General features: G+C 34.2%; 1 protein-coding gene across 8 annotated transcripts in view; it reads right to left on the bottom strand.

The window, feature by feature from the left end:
• Positions 1–3,071: 3,071 nt before the first annotated feature.
• ZDHHC21 (zinc finger DHHC-type palmitoyltransferase 21) overlaps positions 3,072–20,713 on the bottom strand; it is a 66,381-nt gene continuing 48,739 nt past the window's right edge. For all 8 annotated transcript variants that reach the window (XM_069090696.1, XM_069090697.1, XM_069090694.1 and 5 more), the window contains 2 exons: positions 12,780–12,823; positions 3,072–12,268 (listed from right to left, as the gene is read on the bottom strand). In XM_069090696.1, coding sequence (XP_068946797.1) covers positions 12,136–12,268; positions 12,780–12,823 — 177 coding nt within the window. In that variant the 3' untranslated portion in view covers positions 3,072–12,135. The remainder of the gene's footprint in view (positions 12,269–12,779; positions 12,824–20,713) is intronic.

Raw genomic sequence — 20,713 nt, 5'->3', positions numbered from 1 at the left:
CAACTGAACAAAAACAGGTGGGGGTATATGTATATAGATCTATGTAGTATCTATGTGTGGGTGGGTATAAATATTTATGTGTGTGCATGCATATATATGCATATATATGTATAGAGCTATAGATATTAAAACCTATATATCCATAGTTCTATACCTACATGTATAGTACATAATGTAGATATATTTTATACACATTGCATATATGTGTATGTTTATAGGTATATAGTCATCTACACCTATATACTTAAAAATCCATGTGTATACTATACACACATGTATGTACATATATACACATGTGTGTACATATATACACACATGGACAAAGATATATACCATGTAGATACTATGTGCACATATGTATGGGTATGCAAATATATACTTATATCCCATATATACATATATTGTGCTTATCTCACACACATATGTGAAATATATATATATATACACACTCATATAATATACACACCTATATACCCACACATGGATACTATATATACACATAAATTGTATTATAAATATATATCATATATACATACACACATATTTTATTTATTTAAACACACACATATACACTCAAGTATACACATACACACACATATACAAATACAGCCTTAATGGTCCCTTCACACCTCCAGCCAAAAAACTGTAATTGCTAATCAATGCCACTTAGGAGAGAAAAGAAGCAAATTTTAAAAGAAATACTAAGTTAAGGTGTTTTTCTTGAGGACTGTTTTCTAAAGAAGTTCTTAAGGAGCTTACATTGTAATGACATTTGGGGGGGGCGGGCAATTGGGGTTGTGACTTGCCCAAAGTCACATGGCTAGTGTGTTGTGTCTGAGGTCAAATTTGAAACCAGATCCTCCTGACTCCAGGACCAGTGCTCTATTCACTGCACCATCTAGCTGCCCCTGTAATGACATTTTGGATAGTATTCCACAAGCTGACTGTAAAAAAAAAAAAAAACCTATCAAACTTATCCGTTTGAAGGAATTCAATATTTATAAAGTACCTACCTATAAGTAGGTATACACACACACACACACACATACACACACACACACACACCACGTACCAGAGACCAGAAGTTCCCAAACTTATTTGACCTATCACCCTTTTTTTAAAAAAATTACTCAGTGACCCCCTAGGGTTAGGTTAACCCTTATTTTTTCAACACTCCCAATTGCACCTGAGGCTAGTATCACCCCCTTGGATCATTCCAGTGCCCCTTAGAGAGTGGTATCGCCCACTTTGGGAACCTATGATTTTTAGATGGATGGGTGTTATATGAGTTAATTTGACTGCAAGAACAATGATAATAAAGGGGATCAGAGAAAGCTTCATGGAGGGAGTGGTACCTGAGTTGAACCTTGAAGTTAGGATTTCAAAAAGGCTCTAGAGTTGAGGAAGAAATACATGACAGGCATGGGGATGATGGCAGAAACTGGAATGTCTTGTTTAGTGAACTAGTGGTCCAATGTGATGAGAAGGGAAAAGGTAGAGGATGAGTGTGTGTGTGTGTGTGTGTGTGTGTGTTATATACATATAGTAACTGCAACATGCTTGGCACTCTGTTAAAACACTACAAATATTATCTCCCTTGATACTGGGAGATAAGTGCTGGAATTATCCCCATTTGACAGTAGAGATAATTGAGGCAAATTAGTTCAGTGACTGACCCAGGGTCTCATAGCACCATATTTCACCACACAATCGTCGTAGATTTTATGACAAAACTTTTGGAAAAAAGTAGGGTGTAGCCATTATGTGAAGCTTTTAAAAGTTGTGCCAGTATTACTTAAAAATTGTTTATTACTAAATTGTCTTTGGTGCAAGACTAGGATGCATGGCATACTTGTGCACTTATGTTAAGATTGGATATTGACAATGAACGTACGTTGAGAATTCAAGGCTTGTGGCTCGCAATGAGTAAGAGGTAAGCGCCCATCTATATATATCTATATATATCAAATATGGTGAATACATTGCTGCTCTGTTTACATTCTAAGTAGCCTGACAACAGAACCATACCGTGCTACGATTTCATGATGAAAGGCTGTAAACAGTTTTGGATTGGATGATTATTCAGTGAGGCTTCATTTGAACTTGGTCTTCCTAAGTCCTGGTTGAGGGCTCTATCTGCTGCATCACTTAACTGCCTCTTTTATAGGAACGTAAGTTCTTGTGAAGGGGGTGGAAGAAAAGGGGAAAGGTGGGATGGGACCAGATTGTGGAAATTAATCTTAGAGGCTGAGAAAATTTGCATTTTATTTTATAGTCAATGGGGAGAAGCCCCTGGGGTTTTGGGGGAAGGCTGATAAGGTTAGACTTGTTCTGTGCAAAGATTATATTTGGCAGCTACATAGAGAGTGGATTTGGGGAAAAAAAGAAGGGAGAACACTTATCTATATGATATGAGTACTAGGAAGAATGGGAAATAAAATTTTGAAGTAGTTAAGTATAACTAACTAAAGTAGTTAATCTTTTGCTAAAGACTTCATGAAGTCTTAGTGAAATTTAAATTAAAACGTGACTCTGTCTTGCACAAAAAGGTGATGTTTAAGATTTACGTTTATGACAAATACTCAACTGGTTTTTCAGGACTGGTTATGTTTTGAACTTTTCCATGCTGCTCTTCAGTTTTGCCTTTGAGATGAAGACATCAAAGCAATAAGTCCTATAGGGGACAATCTGGAAAGCACGCATAGGTTCAGGTATAATTTTCATTGATTTCAAGTCTATGTCTAAAGGCTTGGTTTCTCTCTAATTCTTTGAATTGGTTTTTTTTTATGTGTTTTTATTGGTATTTTCTTTTTTCTATGACCTACTACAGTTCCCAATTTGGGGCTGGGTAAGTATTTTTTTCAGAAATTATTTCCCCACAGAGCTAATGGTATTATTAATGGCTCATGGATCCAACAGCATTCTAAGCCTCCTGGTTAATGATAATTACCCTCAGAAGGCAGTGCCATGGGTATAAGAAGTAAATGGCAAACATCAGACATTCAGCACTACAATGTAGACTATAGACTGATTTAAATAAATGGTAGCGTGGGGGAAAAAAAACCTGCAACTTTTGTTTTTAAAAATATTTATTTAAAAATAATATTTCTAAAAATACAATACATAATACATTTCAATAGAAGTAAAAATTCCACAATTTAAATTAAAATAATCTGTAAAGAAAAATAGAAATATTACATGAATAAAACAAAAACAAAATACAAAAATCATTTTTCATAAGGTAGATACATATTTTGCTTTTTCATTTAAAGAACCAGTGCAGATTGCTTATTTAAACAAGTAAGTTCCAGGTAGATTCATCCATATTCCTTCCTCTCTTCAACCTTTCCCTACTTCTCAGTCTCTGATCATGTCTCTCCCTTGTTAAGCATCAACATTATAAGTAACTGCCAGCACAGATTTTTGTTATACAATGCCCTATGATAACAGTCATGTTATAGTAGCAACAACAAAGCAGTAAAACAATACACAAATTTACAATCAAATGTATTACAAAATGTTTTATACAAGACTGGTAAATTATTTTTTAGGGATTTTAGGAACTGGACTTTTGCATGACACTTAGAGAATAGAAAAGGTTAAAACACGGTCTCAGGAATACATGCCAAATATGCACACACAATGAGTGGATACACATTTTATGTATCTCAGAGTAGCACAGATTTGGCCTTATCACTAAAAACTCCCAGTCATATTTGACTGGCATGGAGGGAGCATTAAGGATTTAGAAAGAAAGGACAAATTCTAGAGGCATAAGGCATGGTCAAATAAACTGGCCCATCTACTCTGCCCCATGACAGAGACCCTGCTCCTCATGCCTTAAGTGACTTCTGCCCATGAGTCACAGTACCTCTGTTACGGTGTCCTACCGTATCCCTCTGCTGATTTAACCTGCCCTTGCTAAAGTCTGGGAATATACTTTTCCCTCTCATAGATTATGGGGTAATTTCTGCTGCACTGCTCAACATTAGCCCAAATCATCACACTCACCCAGGGCAGATCAGACAATTCAGAAATAAATCACCTGGCTTGGAATTAACATAGTGGCACCACAGTCTACATCATGTTGTAACCTGGAGACTTTGCTGGCTTTTACTTTGTCCTAAATTTTTGCTGCATGCATCTGGGCATCAAAGATTCTATTAAAATGATTCTAATTCACAGGTTCCATTTGTATTTCCAATCCAAGACTAGATTTTTTTTCCATGTAGGTATCTGGGGAAATCATGGCAATACCACATACTATACCTATCTTTAGCAAAAATTAATTTTAACCAAGAACAATGTAAAACATTATTTTAAATTTGATTGTCTAGTTTATTAATATAAACACTGATAAACTTCTCTGAATGACAGCATTTCAGCTGAAATTTTTAAGAGACTGGTTGTATGAAGAAAATGGGGAGGGGGAGAAAATAAAGGGAATAATGTTATAAAAAGTGGGCACTCACACAATTCAAGTAATGGCATTCTGAATGAAGAGTAAAGAATGCCATGTTCGTTTAATTTAATCTCTTTTTATGCTATAAATGTGTTCCAGAAGTTTATGTATCATCTAATTCTTGTAAAATGAATCATATCTTTGGCGGCTAGGTGGCGCAGTGAATAGAGCACCGGCCCTGGAGTCAGGAGGACCTGAGTTCAAATTCGGCCTCAGACACTTACACACACACACACACACACACACACACACACACACACACACACACACCTAGCCGTGTGGCCTTGGGCAAGTCAATTAACCCCAACTGCCCTCCAAAAAGCAAAAAAAAAAAAAAAAGAAAAGAATCATATCTTTCAGTACATGAAGGTTTTGTTTTCTAAAATAATTTGGCCCCAGAAACCTTTCATACAGAAATAATAAATGTTGGGCACTACAGTCTTGGGGGTGGGGGTGGATGAAGAAAATGGGATTCAGTCATGCTGGGAACACTGTTATGGAGCATAGGTTGCCACTTTGATATTGATACCTGAAGTACGCTGAAGTAGATAGAATACTAGAGATCTCTGGACCGTGGCTCACACATAACCCCATTCCCTTTCAAGTTAGTAAAGACTCTCTCAGACTACTGTGAGCTCCTAGCCAAGGATTTTGTCCTCCATCTTTACCCATGGCTCTGCCCCTTTTTCAGGGACACGGTGGTCAACGAGCTGCAGCTTCAGTGACCCTGCTATTTTTTTCTCCATAGAACTCCTTTTTCACATAGCAAGGCCAGGGAGAACACCAGCTGGAAAGCACTACACTAAGGGAATGTGCACTAACAACTCCACTGTAAATCCATCTGTATAGTAAATAACCATTCCCAAATTTATATCCTGTGTAAAAATGAATTTTCACATTCCGTATTTATTTTAGCTCAAGGTACACATCCTGGGTACCTCTAAGGAAAACATGAGCCTTTTTTTTTTAAAAGAGTTCATTTTTGTCCTTATATAAGTTTTATTTTAAAGAGTATAAGTTCATTTTTGTCCTTAAAAGCAAGGCAAATGTTACCATTTCAAAGTGACCTTCAACTATGGGTAGCAAAAACTTTGGATGACACAAGACTGTTCCAGCATAATTTAATAGAGGTCTATTAGTGTATATGGTTCTTTTAATAAAAATGAAGCTTTTCATATACACAAAAGCAAAGTACAACTCTTATGAAAAGCTTCTACTATTTTAAAAGCAGTTTGTTAAATTACTTTGTAAGGTAGTAAATTTACATTAGAATAATCAAATTAAATTCAAAAACATATATCACTATCAGCTCTAATTGGGGAAAAATATCCAAAGAAGAGAGATTTAAAATTTATTATGCCAATGCAACAATGAGTATAAATTAGGATCTGTTAATAGAAACTGATCTGACGTTAAATTCAATTTTATAAAATTAAACACATATTTTTAATCATTTCATATGGGAGAAAAATCTTTCATTCTATAACAACATAACATTTCAACTCTTTGGTGCAGGAGCTAGAATAATTAGATGCACAATACTAAGCAAGTAGCACCAGGATCTCTCTTAGTGGTTGAGGTTGGAACACAATGACTTTGAGTACCACCAGGTGAAAATAATACACAAAGCATATTGGCAAATATATAATGCTTGGGATTCAGAAGTATGCTTTGACTTCACTTTACAAATCTACAAACAAAACCCTGCATTTATTCAGAGTAAACCAAGACAGAAAAACATGTTATTTTCCATATGTTAATTTGTATAAAATTACCAATAAATCAAGCCTCTCCCAGTATGTTCAGTAATTCTCATAACCACAGCCTTGACTTCTTACAACTTAACTACGACATACCCAAAGGGAATAGGGATTTTGAGGTATTGAGTATCAGGGAAAAATATGTAAGCAATAATCACTACACGTTTCTAAACCAGTGACTCTACCTCTGCCAGAACAAGAGACAAGGGCTTTTTGTTGAGTTCATTAGAATGATCAGAAAAAGTATCTAAATGAGATGTAAGCTGGACCCCTCACATTTGGGAAACAGTCTCACTGTTCCCAATCTAACTTTGTGAAAGCTATTAAATTCTTCTGTTAAAATAGTTTGAAAATTCACATTATTTTTATTCTTCAGAACTCATGTTAAGAAACACATCACTACAATATACAGTCTAGTGTAAAACAATTTCTAAAAGATATCTGATCCAGCTGGACAGAAACAACAACAGAAATTTCTCAGATTAAAATCTTAACCATAATGAAACAGTTCACATGCAATAAGAACTTTGACAGTCAAGTAGCTATCAGCAGCAAGTCAATCCAGCTCAGTGATGAAAAAGCACTAGTGGAAGGCCTTTTTCTTGAATACATTACTGAAGTACCATGCAGTGGCAAAAAAATATGTAAATATATATATATATATATATATATATATATATTTGGCTTGGTAATTCCTAATTTTAGTATGTTGCAGAAGTATAACTGAAAGGGATTCCATAGTGAGTAAAATTACTAAATTCTCTGGTGAGAGAGAAAACAGTACAGACAAGTCTGTTACTAAGAAGCCAATTATTAATGGCATAAACTTTTGCTCTTCCTTATTGCTGATCCCTCCAAACCTGCTACCCCTCCTTTGGGGCAGAATGTTCATTACTCATTAGTTCTTCCTCTCTTTGTGGTGGGGAGGTACAGAAAGAAGTCATGAAACATTGTCACTTGTTCACAATAATGGTAAAAGACCTGATGGAACAGGCAGTTGAGACTGCTAAAATGACTGAAGTATTCTGTTCACTTATATCAGTGCCATTCCTGATCCAAATTAGCACAGATAACTGTTAGCTCACTTAATTACAACATCTCAAGACCAGATAAAAGTAATACATTTGCGCCTTAAATGTCAAAATGCATTTGTTTTCTAGAGGAAGATAAAAGGCAGAAGTCTGAGGAAACAGGCCCTTTCCAGGCAGAACTATGCTAAACAGCCGAAGCAGAAATGCCAATATTGCGTGAGGTATGTAGTGCAATTAATTAATGATCACAATGGTTCACAATGGAAAGTTAATTCTGCTCCCTTCTCAGCTATTACTATAGAACACCTTGGTGGCGTTCTGAAGATGACTAATTAGAAGAGAATACAATTCAACAAATTGGAGATGGACTCTGGAATTCAACAGAACAAAATAAGCCTTTAAAAAGTATGCACATTATTATTAGCTAAATGGCTAAAGGATACCAAAAAGTAAAAAACATAACATCTGTACAACCTGCTAATACTTAAGGTATCATTTTTCAAAGTGCCAATATTTTATACACAAATAATAGAAAGCTCACAGAAAGTCAGGCAAAAATCTAATTGTAAACAAATGATGTGTCTGCCAGTGTGTTTTATGTGATGGTCCTAAGTATTAAAATTCTAAGTAAATTCTAATTTATATATCTATTCTCAAACAAATGTTTAAAACCTACACAAACTATGACTTAATAAAGTGACTCTGGTAATCTGGTCACGCAGGAAATACAGAGAAAGCAAAGAAAAAGAAGAAAAAAAATCCCAGAGAAATCAGTAATTTTGCTAATTTATATTAATGCAGTATAAATAAGTGCCCTATTATCCTCTGTTACAGCATATATTTTTAATCATTGATAACAGAGTAAAATTTTAACACCCATACAGGAAAAGCAATGGAATAACCTAAAATCTGTTTATACTGCCATTAATTAAAGTAGTTTTTTCTTTCTGCCTGGGAGGGTAGTCAGACAAAAGCTTATGATCAGTATTCAGAAATAATGGAGTCAACAAATACACAGCTTTTGAAAACTAGTAATTTGCATAAAAAGTGACTTGGAAAAGTTTAATAAATATAAGTTCTAATTAACATGTCATCACTAAAGTCATCATTGACATGGCATTTTAAAAGCAATAAATTTAATTCTGCCAGAAAAGAACTTACTAAGCTAAGAATATCGGAATCCTGTTCTTATTCAATATTTGTTATTTTTAAAAGTAAATTGTGATTTCTCCAGAAAAATAAAGATTAAAGATTTAACTGAAATCTAAAATTCTTTGTCTACCAAAATAATTTTTTCCACATAATTCTTAAGCAGAATAATAGATTTCTCATAACAGAATATTGATTCACTAGTATTGTTAAACTAAATTTGGGCTGTAACACTGAGTACTTCAGTGAAGTGCCATATACATACGTAAATGCTAAGCTAAGTACTATATCTTACATAATTAAATCTGTTTGCAAGTAAAAACAAAGATAAGTTTTGTTACTCAGGAGGTGTAGTTTCCAATTTTTAGAACACTGGAAAAAGGTAAGAACTTTATTTTCAACAACCCCAATGACTTTCCTGGGGCTAGTACCACCTATTAAGAATTCTATTTAATAAAAAAAATGAGGTATTTCTAAAGAATTACTTTTATGCAACATGCAGAGTCTATCAGCCATAATACTAGTAGCATCATATCTTTTCCACTGTCAGCAATTCTTTTCCAGTTCTCAACATATTTATTTTTTCAATATTTATATAAAGCTTATAATAAATAAATTGAATATTAAAGATAAAGGTATTAAAATTATTTAGATGCTCAATGAAAAGACAAAAATGAAAAACAGAATAAACTCTTATTAGAAATGCAGACTTTCAAAAAGAGATATAAATCACCCTTTAAATGTTTTTAAAGCACTGAATGCCCATGCTTGTTGATTTAACTGCAAGTGTCATTATTCCTCTTTAACTACCTCAAACAGATTTATCCAAAAAAAATTAATGAATAGATTATCCATGTATTAGTGATGTTTAGTCAAATAAAACTCTAATTCTTGAGAATTAAGAAATTCTCAATAATGTACATAGCTCAAAAAGAAAAATCATGATTGTGCCCATGTAATATTAACTGAAATTTTATAATGAAAAATTACTAAATAATAATATAAAATAGATTTAAGTGAGACAGTAACTCATGAACTGGAACTGACATATACAGAGATACACACATTCAACAAAAGACTGTTTTCTTTATATACTTTTGTTAAAATTCAGTTTTCCATCACTGAAAAGGTTTGGTTCCTTAGCTGTCACAACCAAAGCAAAAGCCCCAATGTCTTGTCAATAAGTTTAATTTCATCAGTTAGCCAAAAGAGGGCGCATAGGGAACATCAGAGTTTGTGCTCTACCTTGGAGACTGTTCAAATTATTTTCTCTTATAGATGACTATCAAGAATCACAGGATAAATGTGTGCTAATTGGATAATTTGGGAATGTTGAAAACTATAGTATTCACATATATTCTTTATGTGTATATATGTATGCATATACATATATATTGATATGTAATATATCTGCCACTGAAATAAATAATATAATCCCTTGCCTGGTCCTTGGGCTTGTGTTCCATGGATCTGGCAGAGATAGTATTATGGCCAGGGTAGTGTAGTTACATAGATGAAAGAACATGAAAGAAAGAGGAAAGAGTGAGAGGTCTCCCATTTTGCACTTTCCATTCTATTCTAGAACACAATGTAAGTAATGCTTACCTCCTCTACCCCGGGGCCCCAAACCCAATCAGCCCAAGCCCTTGTCCTTTCAGAAGGGAGTGATGCTTTGGCTTCTTCACTTTAATTTAGAAGTAGGAACGGTAGCTCTGTCCTAAGAATCCTCTTGGGTGGCTCCCTGCAGTGTACAAAGTAAAAACATAATCTACTTCCTATATCTGTGAGCTCTCCAAGAGGACCTATTGCTTCCTTATAGTTCTGGCTTACAAAGACCTGTTCTACTGATATTTATGCATTGGCTAGAACTGGCTTCATATCTCCAAGAATCCAATTATCAATCAGGTAATATCTGTTTAGTATATAGGATATAGAGAATTCTGATTATTTGCCTGGTTTCACATGAATTCTTCATTTAAATAGGTCTTGTAGGTGATATCTTAGCACTTGGCCAGGAACAACAAGATTATTTTTTATATTAAACTATGTACCCTGTCAGCAACAATAAATACCTTCACTTGCTGCTATTAAATATTTAAGTTTTTTTTTAAAGCACTATATTCAGACCATGAAAACATGGTGCCAATATTTCTTGGGCTCTTACTCTATAACTACTGAATATTTTTAAAGGCTATGTACAATATCTCAAAACAATGTCTATAATAAAATTTCCAGGCTATGCCAAATTTCTGTTTCATGATTTCCCAGATGTGCCTGCCTGAAGAGCAAGATAAGAGAAAGCAAAAACTAGCATATTAAAAGGTAAACAGGTGAAAAATGCCAGAACCCTCCAGTCTACTACATAAGTAAAATGATGTGATTTTTTTTTAAAGTTCTGAATGCTATAATAAAACAGATGTACTCCTCAAAATATACAACCTATTTACCCACGTATTCTCTGTTTTCCAAATATACTATAATTACGACCATATTTTAGTTTGCTAAAATCAAAAAGGCTAATATAAGTTTCAAACAATTAAATTTCCCTAACGATCTTAAGGTCATCTCTTAACAGTAACCATTTCCAATAAAATGGGACCCCAATAACCACAAAATAATATTTAAGCCTTAATTCAGTTAGCCAATTAAAACAATTTCAATTTTGTTTAGTGACAGCCAGAAACTGGTCACTTATCTGTAACAACAGTAAGTATGGAAAAGAATGCCTTAAAATTATTTCACTGGTCAATATTCTTAAATATAAACACTCAAAAAGCAATTCTAGTTCTATTAGAAGATAAAAGTTAGAATCTATTTTTGCACACATATATTCCTCTATATACTATATATTATATATTAAAATTAAATGGACATTTTCAAATGTATGAATCCTAATGTGAGAAAAGGTAGAAAATGAAATTATTGTAAATTACAAGAAACAAATAAACAAAATAAATCTCAGTGGAAAATAGGAAAATATGCCTAGTAGTCACATATTTCCTTTGAATCTTTACCCTAAACATCTTATCAACACAAGAGTGACAATCTCAGTAGTAAAAATGTGCGTGTTGGTCTTTTTTTTTCTTTTCTTGAAATGTTCTGCTTAAAAGATGAGAATTTTAAGTCTTTCCTTTAAAAGACTTTTTTTGGGAAGGTAGTAGGAAAAATATGGAGGAGACCATTAGAAAGAAATTTGCTTCTTATAAAATACACTGCCTGTTTTCAGTGCTATTCTGTATGGTTAATAGCATGCAGTATAAAGAAAAAGAAGGCATTAAAGATTTACAATTATATTAGAAAAGAAAATCTGCATAGAAGGTCTGTTTAAAAAGAAAATAACCCTGAAGAAGTTCAGATCTGGTTATACCATTTGAAAATGCAGAATTTAAGTAAAACATCTGTAATTTTACACAAAATAAAGTTATGAAAAGCAACTGTGTACAATTAGTTCATCTCAATCTTTACCTTTTGAGTTTAACAACAAATGAGTTTAAAGAAATCCCTGTGGAAAGCTAATTTGAAAGTAAACACGCTTTAAAACTTAAATATAGATCTTGTATCAGTCCCACAACAGGATCAAGATCACTATTAAAATAAAGCCTGGGGCACATTATGATGCCTAAGATTGGTGGGTGGATTTTAATTGACTTGAAGACTGTCATAGTTCTATTATCATAAAACCTGTAACGCATTTCCAGCATGGAGGACCCATCTGTGCCCACCATCCATCTGTTTAGACGTGATTGGCAAAGTGGTAGGGAACTCTCAGTGGTTGCCTCTGCCTGAAAGGAATGAACCACAGGATCTTCCAACGAGTGCCAAAAACTTCTGAGAAGGTCTGCTGCCATGGCTTTCGGGGCCTCGATCTACAGAAGACAGCATTATTAGTGAAAGACAGCACTCCCATGGTGCACTTCAGTCAGCTAAAACAATGCAGGTTGGCTGGGGATCCATTACTGGACTCTGATGAATTGTGTCCCAGCATCACAAATACAGCTTTTCTTTCATTATGGCATGCAGCTGAGACTTAACTCTGGATACCAGATATTGTATCTGGGTCGTCAATCAACCGAGGGCAACTTTTGAAGCAGAGGAGAATCTCACGATTAACAGAATGCATGTCAACAACACAGTAGCAACTGTCTTTTGATGTACTTTGGGGATAAAATAATTTAGCTTACTTTGGTTAGATAAAGAACAAAAATCATCAGTATTTACTCTGTATTAAAAATATCACAACTGGAGAGTTAGAGATATGCTTCTCTAGCTCAGACCACAGGCAGGGCAGCAAGAAAAAGCTGTCATTTCTATTTCCACGTGCACAATTTCAAACTGCTAGTCCTTTAAATTTTTAAAGATATAAACTTTTATACTCACATTTCTTCACAACAATTTGACATCTTTTCAATAGATGTTGTATCCTATAAGAAATTTTGAAAAGTAAAATTACAAAGTACTCTTACATGAAAAAATTTGCAAGTCTTTTTTATTCCCTATTCATATTATATTTTTGATACCTTTAAAAAATTTCAGAGACTTAAACCAATTAAATGCAGGAATAAAGATTTTTTTAAATGCTACTTATTAAATTTGAATTTATTATAAGAACAGAATCAATATAATATTATTACAATAAAGTATTCACATAAAAAGACAGGAAATAAGAGTCTTAAATTATTAAGAAATAATCTCTTACTAAATTTCCCCTCTGAGTATTATTTTAAAATTATAGGAATAAAAAGTGCTTTCTATAGAAAATAATAAATAGGTATAATTTGAGAAATGCTGTAAATGCATTTTAAAAGAGAAACTATTGTAAATAAAATTATAAAGAGATAGTTACCAGTAAAAATATTAATAAAATGAAACAAAAAATACCTCAAACATCTATTTGATCATCAGTCAATTTTATGGTTAAATAACACTGGTAATATGCCAGTCAATTTTGATATAGAATGTATCTTATTCCTTCTATCTAAAACTTATTATAATAAGATTATAATGCATTTTTTCTGTGCTATCAAGGAAGTTCTAACAAATATTTGAAAAAAAAGTTCCCTCTAGAGGTAAATAGATAATACATTCTAAGTATGCAAATTAATCTGTATTTGTAGTGGCACTATAATTAGCCAGATGAACTATGATAAAAGGTAATTTAAATATTAAATAAAATATAATTATCTTTTATAGTAATTTTTATGGCTTAACGAGTTATTTTATTTATTTCATTAACTGCTACCACAACCTTTTTTGTCTTTTACCAAAGTATATTTCCCTTACTCAATTCTTTGTGACTATATCCCTCTATAATAATTACACTTAAATATTCTAGCTATAACATTATTTTAGAATAATAAAATAATGTATTTAAAATCCAGGTATAGTCTTTCTAATTGTCCTTCATTTATAGTGGAAATACTTCTACAACTATTGTGTTTAGCAATGAGTATAAAATGGACTCTCCAACCAAGTGTTGCAGAATAACACAATTCAGCAACAATACACGAAGTCACAATACAAAACTTAAGTTCTCCTATGTAGTTGTAAAGATCATTGACCCCTCTACCTCTTTCCACTAGTACTCACAAAAAGACCTTTGACTTTCGTAAGTTCTTTATATTATAATAGGTAAGTCTACTAATAAATAAAATGGAATTAACTGTAAAAAATGTACTAAGATACTTAAGTTCTCATAAATAGTTAATACACATAGCCAAACATATCAGCACACACCAAGGAACAATCAGTATATTACTTTAAAAAATTATTTTGTTAAATATTTCCCAATTACATGTAAACATTTTAAAAATCATTTTTTTAAATTTAGTCCCAAATTCTCTCCCTCTTGCCCACCACAACCCCCTTGAGAAGGCAAACAATTTGATATCAATTATACATGTGAAGTCATGCAAAACATATTTACATATTAACCATATTGCAAAAGAAAAGACAAATAAAATAAAAATGAAGAAAAACTTAAAAGTATGCTTCAATCTGAATTCAGAATTTATCATTTATCTCTTTGGAAGTAGAGAGCATCTCTTGTCATGGGTCCTTTGGAATTGTCTCGGATCACTGTTTTAATCATAGTATCTAAGTCTTTCACAGTTGATCATCCTTATAATATCGCTATTACTTTGTACAATGTTTTCCTGTCTCCACTCACTTCACTTTACATTAGTCTTCCCAAGTTTTTCTAAAAGCATCCTGCTTGTCATTTCTTATAGAACAATAGTATAGTCTATCACAATCATATACCACAACTTGTTCAGATGGTCCCCAATTGATGGGCATCCCCTTGATTTCTAATTTTTTTTGCCACCACAAAAAGAGCTATTATAAATATTTTTGTACAAATAAGTCCTTTTCCCTCTTCTTTAATCTCTTTAGGATACAGATCTAGTAGTGGTATTTCTGGGATCAAAGGGAATACAGTTTTATCACCCTGTGGCAAATTGCTCTCCAGAATAGCTGGACTAAGTCACGACTCCAACAACAACGCATTAATATCCCAAATTTTCTTCATTCCTTCCAGCATTGAATCAGTGTGTTGTTAGGAGACCAAAGTTCCAATTCTAGCTTTGCCACAATCACTGTGCATAGGAACATAAATCATTGACTTCTCAGAGCATCTGTCAGTAAATCAGCACTTATTATATAGTATAGTGCATACTATGCGTTGGGCCCTGTGCTAAGCACAGGGATAGAAAGAAGGGAACCCCTGCCCTCAAAGAACTGATCGTCTCCAGTTTCCTTATCTGTAAAATGGGGGTGTTGGACTGAATATCTAATTCTGGAGTCGAGGGACAAAGGGTGATGAGGTCAAATAATACATTTTAAGAAATGAGAGTGAATTTTAAGACCTGTGGCTTGGAATAATGTTTTTTTTTTAATTCTACTCCATTCTATGTCACAGGAGACTGATAAAGCTGCAATATGGAAAACAATTATTATAATGGGAAATTTTCAGAAGGTAGAACCTTGATGAGCAATTTGACTGGGTCATTCAATTAGCTGTTTATGTTGTAAAAAGGATAAATGTTAATGACTCCGCAATACAAAAACTTCAAGTTTTTATATGAGCAAAAAAAAAGTCTAGTCCAATGGTTCTCAAAGTGAGGTCAAAACTATTTTCATAATAATACTAATATAGTATTTGAATATTAAAATATTCTCTTATCCAACTACTTATCTGTGTGAGGCTGGATTTCTTTACTTATTTCAACTAAAATAACACAATAATAATACAACAAAGTAACAACAAACTATATTCAGAAGTAGATAAGAATCTAATTGTCTTCTATTTAGGCAAACATTTAAAGATATTTGCAAAAATATATAAAACAAAGTCAATCTCACTGAATTTGGTTTTTTTTTTGAAAAAGTTATTTTTCACAAAAATGTTAATATAATGGATTTACTGTTTTTATTGAATGAATAATTTTAAAATTTATCAGTTTTCATTTCTAATACAATGAATATCAAAAGACATAAAAAGTCTTTGGGATCCTCAATAATTTTGTAAAAGTATCAAGAGATCCTGAGACCAAAAAAGGTTGAAAATAGCTAGCCTAGTTGAAATATGTACCTGCCATGTGGCTGACCACCTTCTGGGACTTAGATAATAAACATACCCTGATAACCACTAACAAACTAATTAGGAGTAACTAGCTGAGCTTTAGAGTATTATGATGTCTGCTATCACATTACAGGATGGGAGTCTTAAAGGCCATAACTCAAATTGATGCTAATTTCTTCCTAAATAGAGTAACCAGTACCCTCTTACCTATATGCAGCCTGACAACCTAAAGCATGCTACAACTGACAAAATCCGTTAAGTAGAAGTAAAGTAACAAGCACAATGACCTTGAGCTGATATGTAACACACAGTCTATGTGTCCTATTCATAGAATATTTAGCCATCAGCAAGCATTTTGCTCATACTTTATGTGCAATTCTAATAAACTTGGCTGACAGGTTTCTAAATGTACAAGGGATTAAGAAAACCCCCCCACCAAATTACAAATGGGAAGTAAGACTGACATAGGAAGGAAACTGATAGCAGCTGAGACCATGGAAGAAGAATGAAAAACTCTAAAGCAGACAAAAATAAAAATAAAAAAGTGCAGCAGTGCAAGGATGACAAATACAGGACAGTCAATAAGTGAAATCATTGAATATTTATTAAGCATCTACTATGTCAAAGGCTCTATTCTAAGTGCTGGGTATAAAAAAAAAAAGCAAAAGATAATCCCTGCCTTCAAGGAGGTCACATTCTAATGGGTGAAACAAACACAAAAGAAATATGTAGAAGCAAATTAAATATAGAATAAATAGGAAATAACTGAAAGAGACAAGTCACTAGAACTGAGAGACCGGGAAAAACTTCCTAGAGAAGATGGGATTTTAGTTGGAACTTAAAGGAAGCCAGGAGGCAGAGATGAAGAGGGAGAGCATGACAGATGTGGGAGATAGCAAGAGAAAATGCCCAGAGCTGAGAGGTGGGAATATCTTGTTTGTAGAACAGCCAGGGAGCCACTGTCACTGGATTGAACATGTGCAGGCAATAAGGTATAAGAAGACTGGTAGACAGGGGAGGGAAGGGAATATGATTAGGTTTTGAACGCCAAAATGAGATTTTGCATTTGATTCTAGAGGCAATTTGATTCTAGAGTCACTACTGAGTAAGGAACTGACATAGCTGGACCTGTACTTGAGGAAAATCTCTTTGGTGACTGAATAAAGGATGAAGAAAATAGTTCCTCTACCTACCTAAATAGGCTGTAAAGGAATCTGAGTACTATAACATAATCAGTCAATCAATAAACAATGTCGGTCACTCAATAAACATTTACTATTATGTCCCAGGTACTGTACTAAGAGTTGGGGATACAGAAAGAGGCAAAAGACACTCCCTGCTCTCAAGAAGTTCACAATATAATATAACGTAAAATATTCATAATGATTAACTTGAGTGTTTATGAAAATATTCAGTTATGTATATATACTCTATTTTAAATGGTATATAAATGTATTATTTTTAATAAAGTTTTTCATCCCAAACAATAAAAACACAAGATCTAATGCTTAATGGGATATCATTGGTTATCTGGTAAATTGGGCCATATGAAATAACACTCCTTGAAAGTTCCAGATAAGGAGCGGCCAGGTAGCACAGTGAGTAAGAGCACCGGCTCCAGTGTTGAGAAGACCTGGAGATCGAATCCCGGGCTCAGACACTCAGCACCACACCCAGAAATAACTGGCCGTGTAACCTTGAGCAAGTTACTTAACCCCAATTGCTTAAAAAAAAAAAAAAAAAAGAAAGTTCCAGATAAGCAAGATTTTATTGTACTTGTACACAATTATGCCAACAGGCAAACATCATGGTTGTAGCCCAGTAATACAAGTAGCTGAGATTCCCACAAGCATAGTTAACTAAGAGAGTTTAGAATTATTTTCCATTCAATTACAAACAAGGAAAGGCATGTGCCAGATGAGAGACATTTAGGTGACATATTAGGTAGGACTTAATGAGTGACTAGATGTGGGGGAGGCAGAAGGATGGGGAAGAAATTAACAATGACCATGAAGTAACTAGAAGGATGTGACTCATTCATATAAATAGGAAAGTGAGGAAGAGAAGTTACTTTGGGGGAGAAGATCAGTTCTTCGGAGATAGACAAGTTTAATGATATTCAGCAGGCAGTTCCAAATGTATGTTTATAGATTAAAGAGTAAGGTTAAGAGTAGAGTCTTGAGAGTTAGCCAACCAGTTGATAAATGAAACTCTGGGATTGGATGAAATATTTAAAGAAGAGAGTTTAGATAAGAGAAGAAATGAGGGACAAGAACAAAGCTTTTGGGAAATGTCTAAAATGAAAGGATAAGAAGAGTCAGGTAGGTAGATAAAGGAGAAATGGTCAGGGAAGGTGGAGAACGATCAGAACAGTATCATGTTTGGGAAGTAAAAAATGATGAGACACAAAAAAGACAATGGTCAGAAAGGTCAAATAATGAACAACTGTCAAGAAGGATGAGAAGTAAAGAAAGAAGAATCAGATTTGACATTTTGGAGATCGTTAACAAATAACGTTTACAGTACTTTAGTTTACAAAAGCTCATTGCTCAAAACAGTCTGTGAGGTAGGTAGTGTAAATTTATTATCTCCATTTTACAGATAAACTAATGTTTAGAAAGGTTCAACTCAACAAATGAGTATAAAGTATCTGCTATGTACCAAGTTCTAAACTAGATACTTGGTATGCAAAATAAAAAATGAAGCAGACTATCCTTGTGGAGCTTACACTCTATTGGGAGGAGGGCAGTATAACACTTACCTAGAGAAGTAAATACAAAACATACAAAAAGTAATTTGGGGTAACTCCTCGCAACTGGAGGAGTGGCACTTAGCAAGATGTGGCACTTGAGCTGGGCACTGAGAGTAACTGATGGTTCCAAGGTATGTAGGTGAGAAAGGCATGGAGGAATAGTCTGTGAAGTCATGTACAGTATGACTCATCTATTGCCATGTGACTTAATCTGGAGTCAAAAACTGAAGCAAAGGCTGTTAAGAGCTGTAAAAGTCCTTAGAAATCACCTGGCCTAATCACTTTATTTTTATAGATAAAGAAACTGAGATTAAATTTTAATTTTTTTTAAATAAAGCTTTTGGCTTTTTATAGAGTAGGAAACGGAGAATAAATTTTGCCCAAGGTCCAACAGTGACACAACCCAGGCCTTCTAAATTCCTTCCATTACATCTATATTACTCTACTCTATATACTATTTGGACTCTTTCAAATGGCAGGGTGACCTCTGGAAGAGCAGCTACACCTGGACTTCCACTCCCTCCACTTAAAAGGACTAAGAAGGAAGAACAAAGGAAGTTACGCCATTCAGTGCTGACTCTCCTCCTTTGGTAATGAAATGAGACAGATACAAGACTATCTTGAGGAGGTATTAGGGCCAAGGAAAGTATCTTTTTCACATATTCTACATTCCAGCCAAACTGTCCACCTTACTCTTCTGTACATACAGCATGCTAGCTGCTTATCTCCATATTCATAATGCTTGTTCCCTTCACCGGAGTTTCTTTGAAGCCCTAGCGCTTCAGAGGTGCTGTTTCCTATCAGAGGCCTTTACTAATTCTACCATTTGTGGCTCTCCTTGACTTCTTCCTCTACTCCCAAATTACTTTATATCTATGTTGCATTTACCTCCCTCCCTAGTGGGGTAAAGTTCCTTGAAGGCAGAAGCTATTTTATTTCTGGTTGTGTTTTTTTAGAACACTGTGTGGTGCTGTTATTTACTAAGTAAGCACTTAATACACTGAATAAATTTTAAATTGAACTGCAAGATGGGGAGGTTCAAGTAGGTAAAGGAGAAGGACCTGGTATAGATGGAAAGACTGCTGATGTAAGAGTAATGCTGCTATTCCTGAAGCACCAAGAAGGCATATAACAGCTCTCAGAATGGCTCTTGACTTATATGGCATGCAATGAATCAAATGCGCTAAATAAAGGTTCCAGCTGCCTTGTATGTGGCAGGATAAATAATCAATGAGGTCTCCTGTTCCTGGTCTTCAAAATCTGGTCCTCAGTTTATTCTTCTGGAAATCGAGAGATTCGTTGTGTATATTATTCTGTATCAATTCTTGATTATTCCAAAACTATTAATTTCAACCTAGGGATCACTAAACACAGTGGCTTTTCTTTAACCTGCCTCAACCTTTGGCTCATCAGAGGTTTCATCAATCAGAGTCTAGGGAAGGGTAAAACACAACAATGACAACAACAACCCTTTCAAAGCCTAACCTGTGCCATGAGTTAGGAGGGAGGCAATGGTAAAAGTAAGGGGATGACAATCAGGATAACATACAACTAAGATTCTGTGTAGTCTGAACCTGCTAGTAGCTGTGAATACCTAGCAAGAACCCTGAAATGCTGGCCCCAATTAAACTCTGCTAATACAACTAATTGGATTAGTACCTTGGCGGGTAAGACATAACTGATTCTATTAATCTAATAAATAAATAAATGGGTCAGCACGGGCTTGCAGGCTGCTCCTATTCAAAATTACTATGATAAGCAACTTGGCAAAGAGGTCAGTGGAGCAAGTAGGGTTTCTTTATGTTCCAGTAACAAGACAAGGCTAGATACACCCAAACAAACCAGAAGTACCTGTTGGAAATGTTCCAGTGCAATGGTGCTAACAAATAAAGCAGGCAAACCACAAGTGTATGTGAACTGTATGAAGATAAGGGAGGGAGAGGAAGCAGATCTTACCAGTTACAATGGAAGTTTATGTGG

The sequence above is a fragment of the Petaurus breviceps genome, unplaced genomic scaffold, assembly GCF_028583685.1.
Source record: "Petaurus breviceps papuanus isolate PSGF00001 unplaced genomic scaffold, PetGlider_PUasm1.0 187, whole genome shotgun sequence".
Lineage (NCBI taxonomy): Eukaryota > Metazoa > Chordata > Mammalia > Diprotodontia > Petauridae > Petaurus > Petaurus breviceps.
Note: the sequence above shows the minus strand (reverse complement) of the source record. Positions and strands in the feature narration are given on the sequence as shown.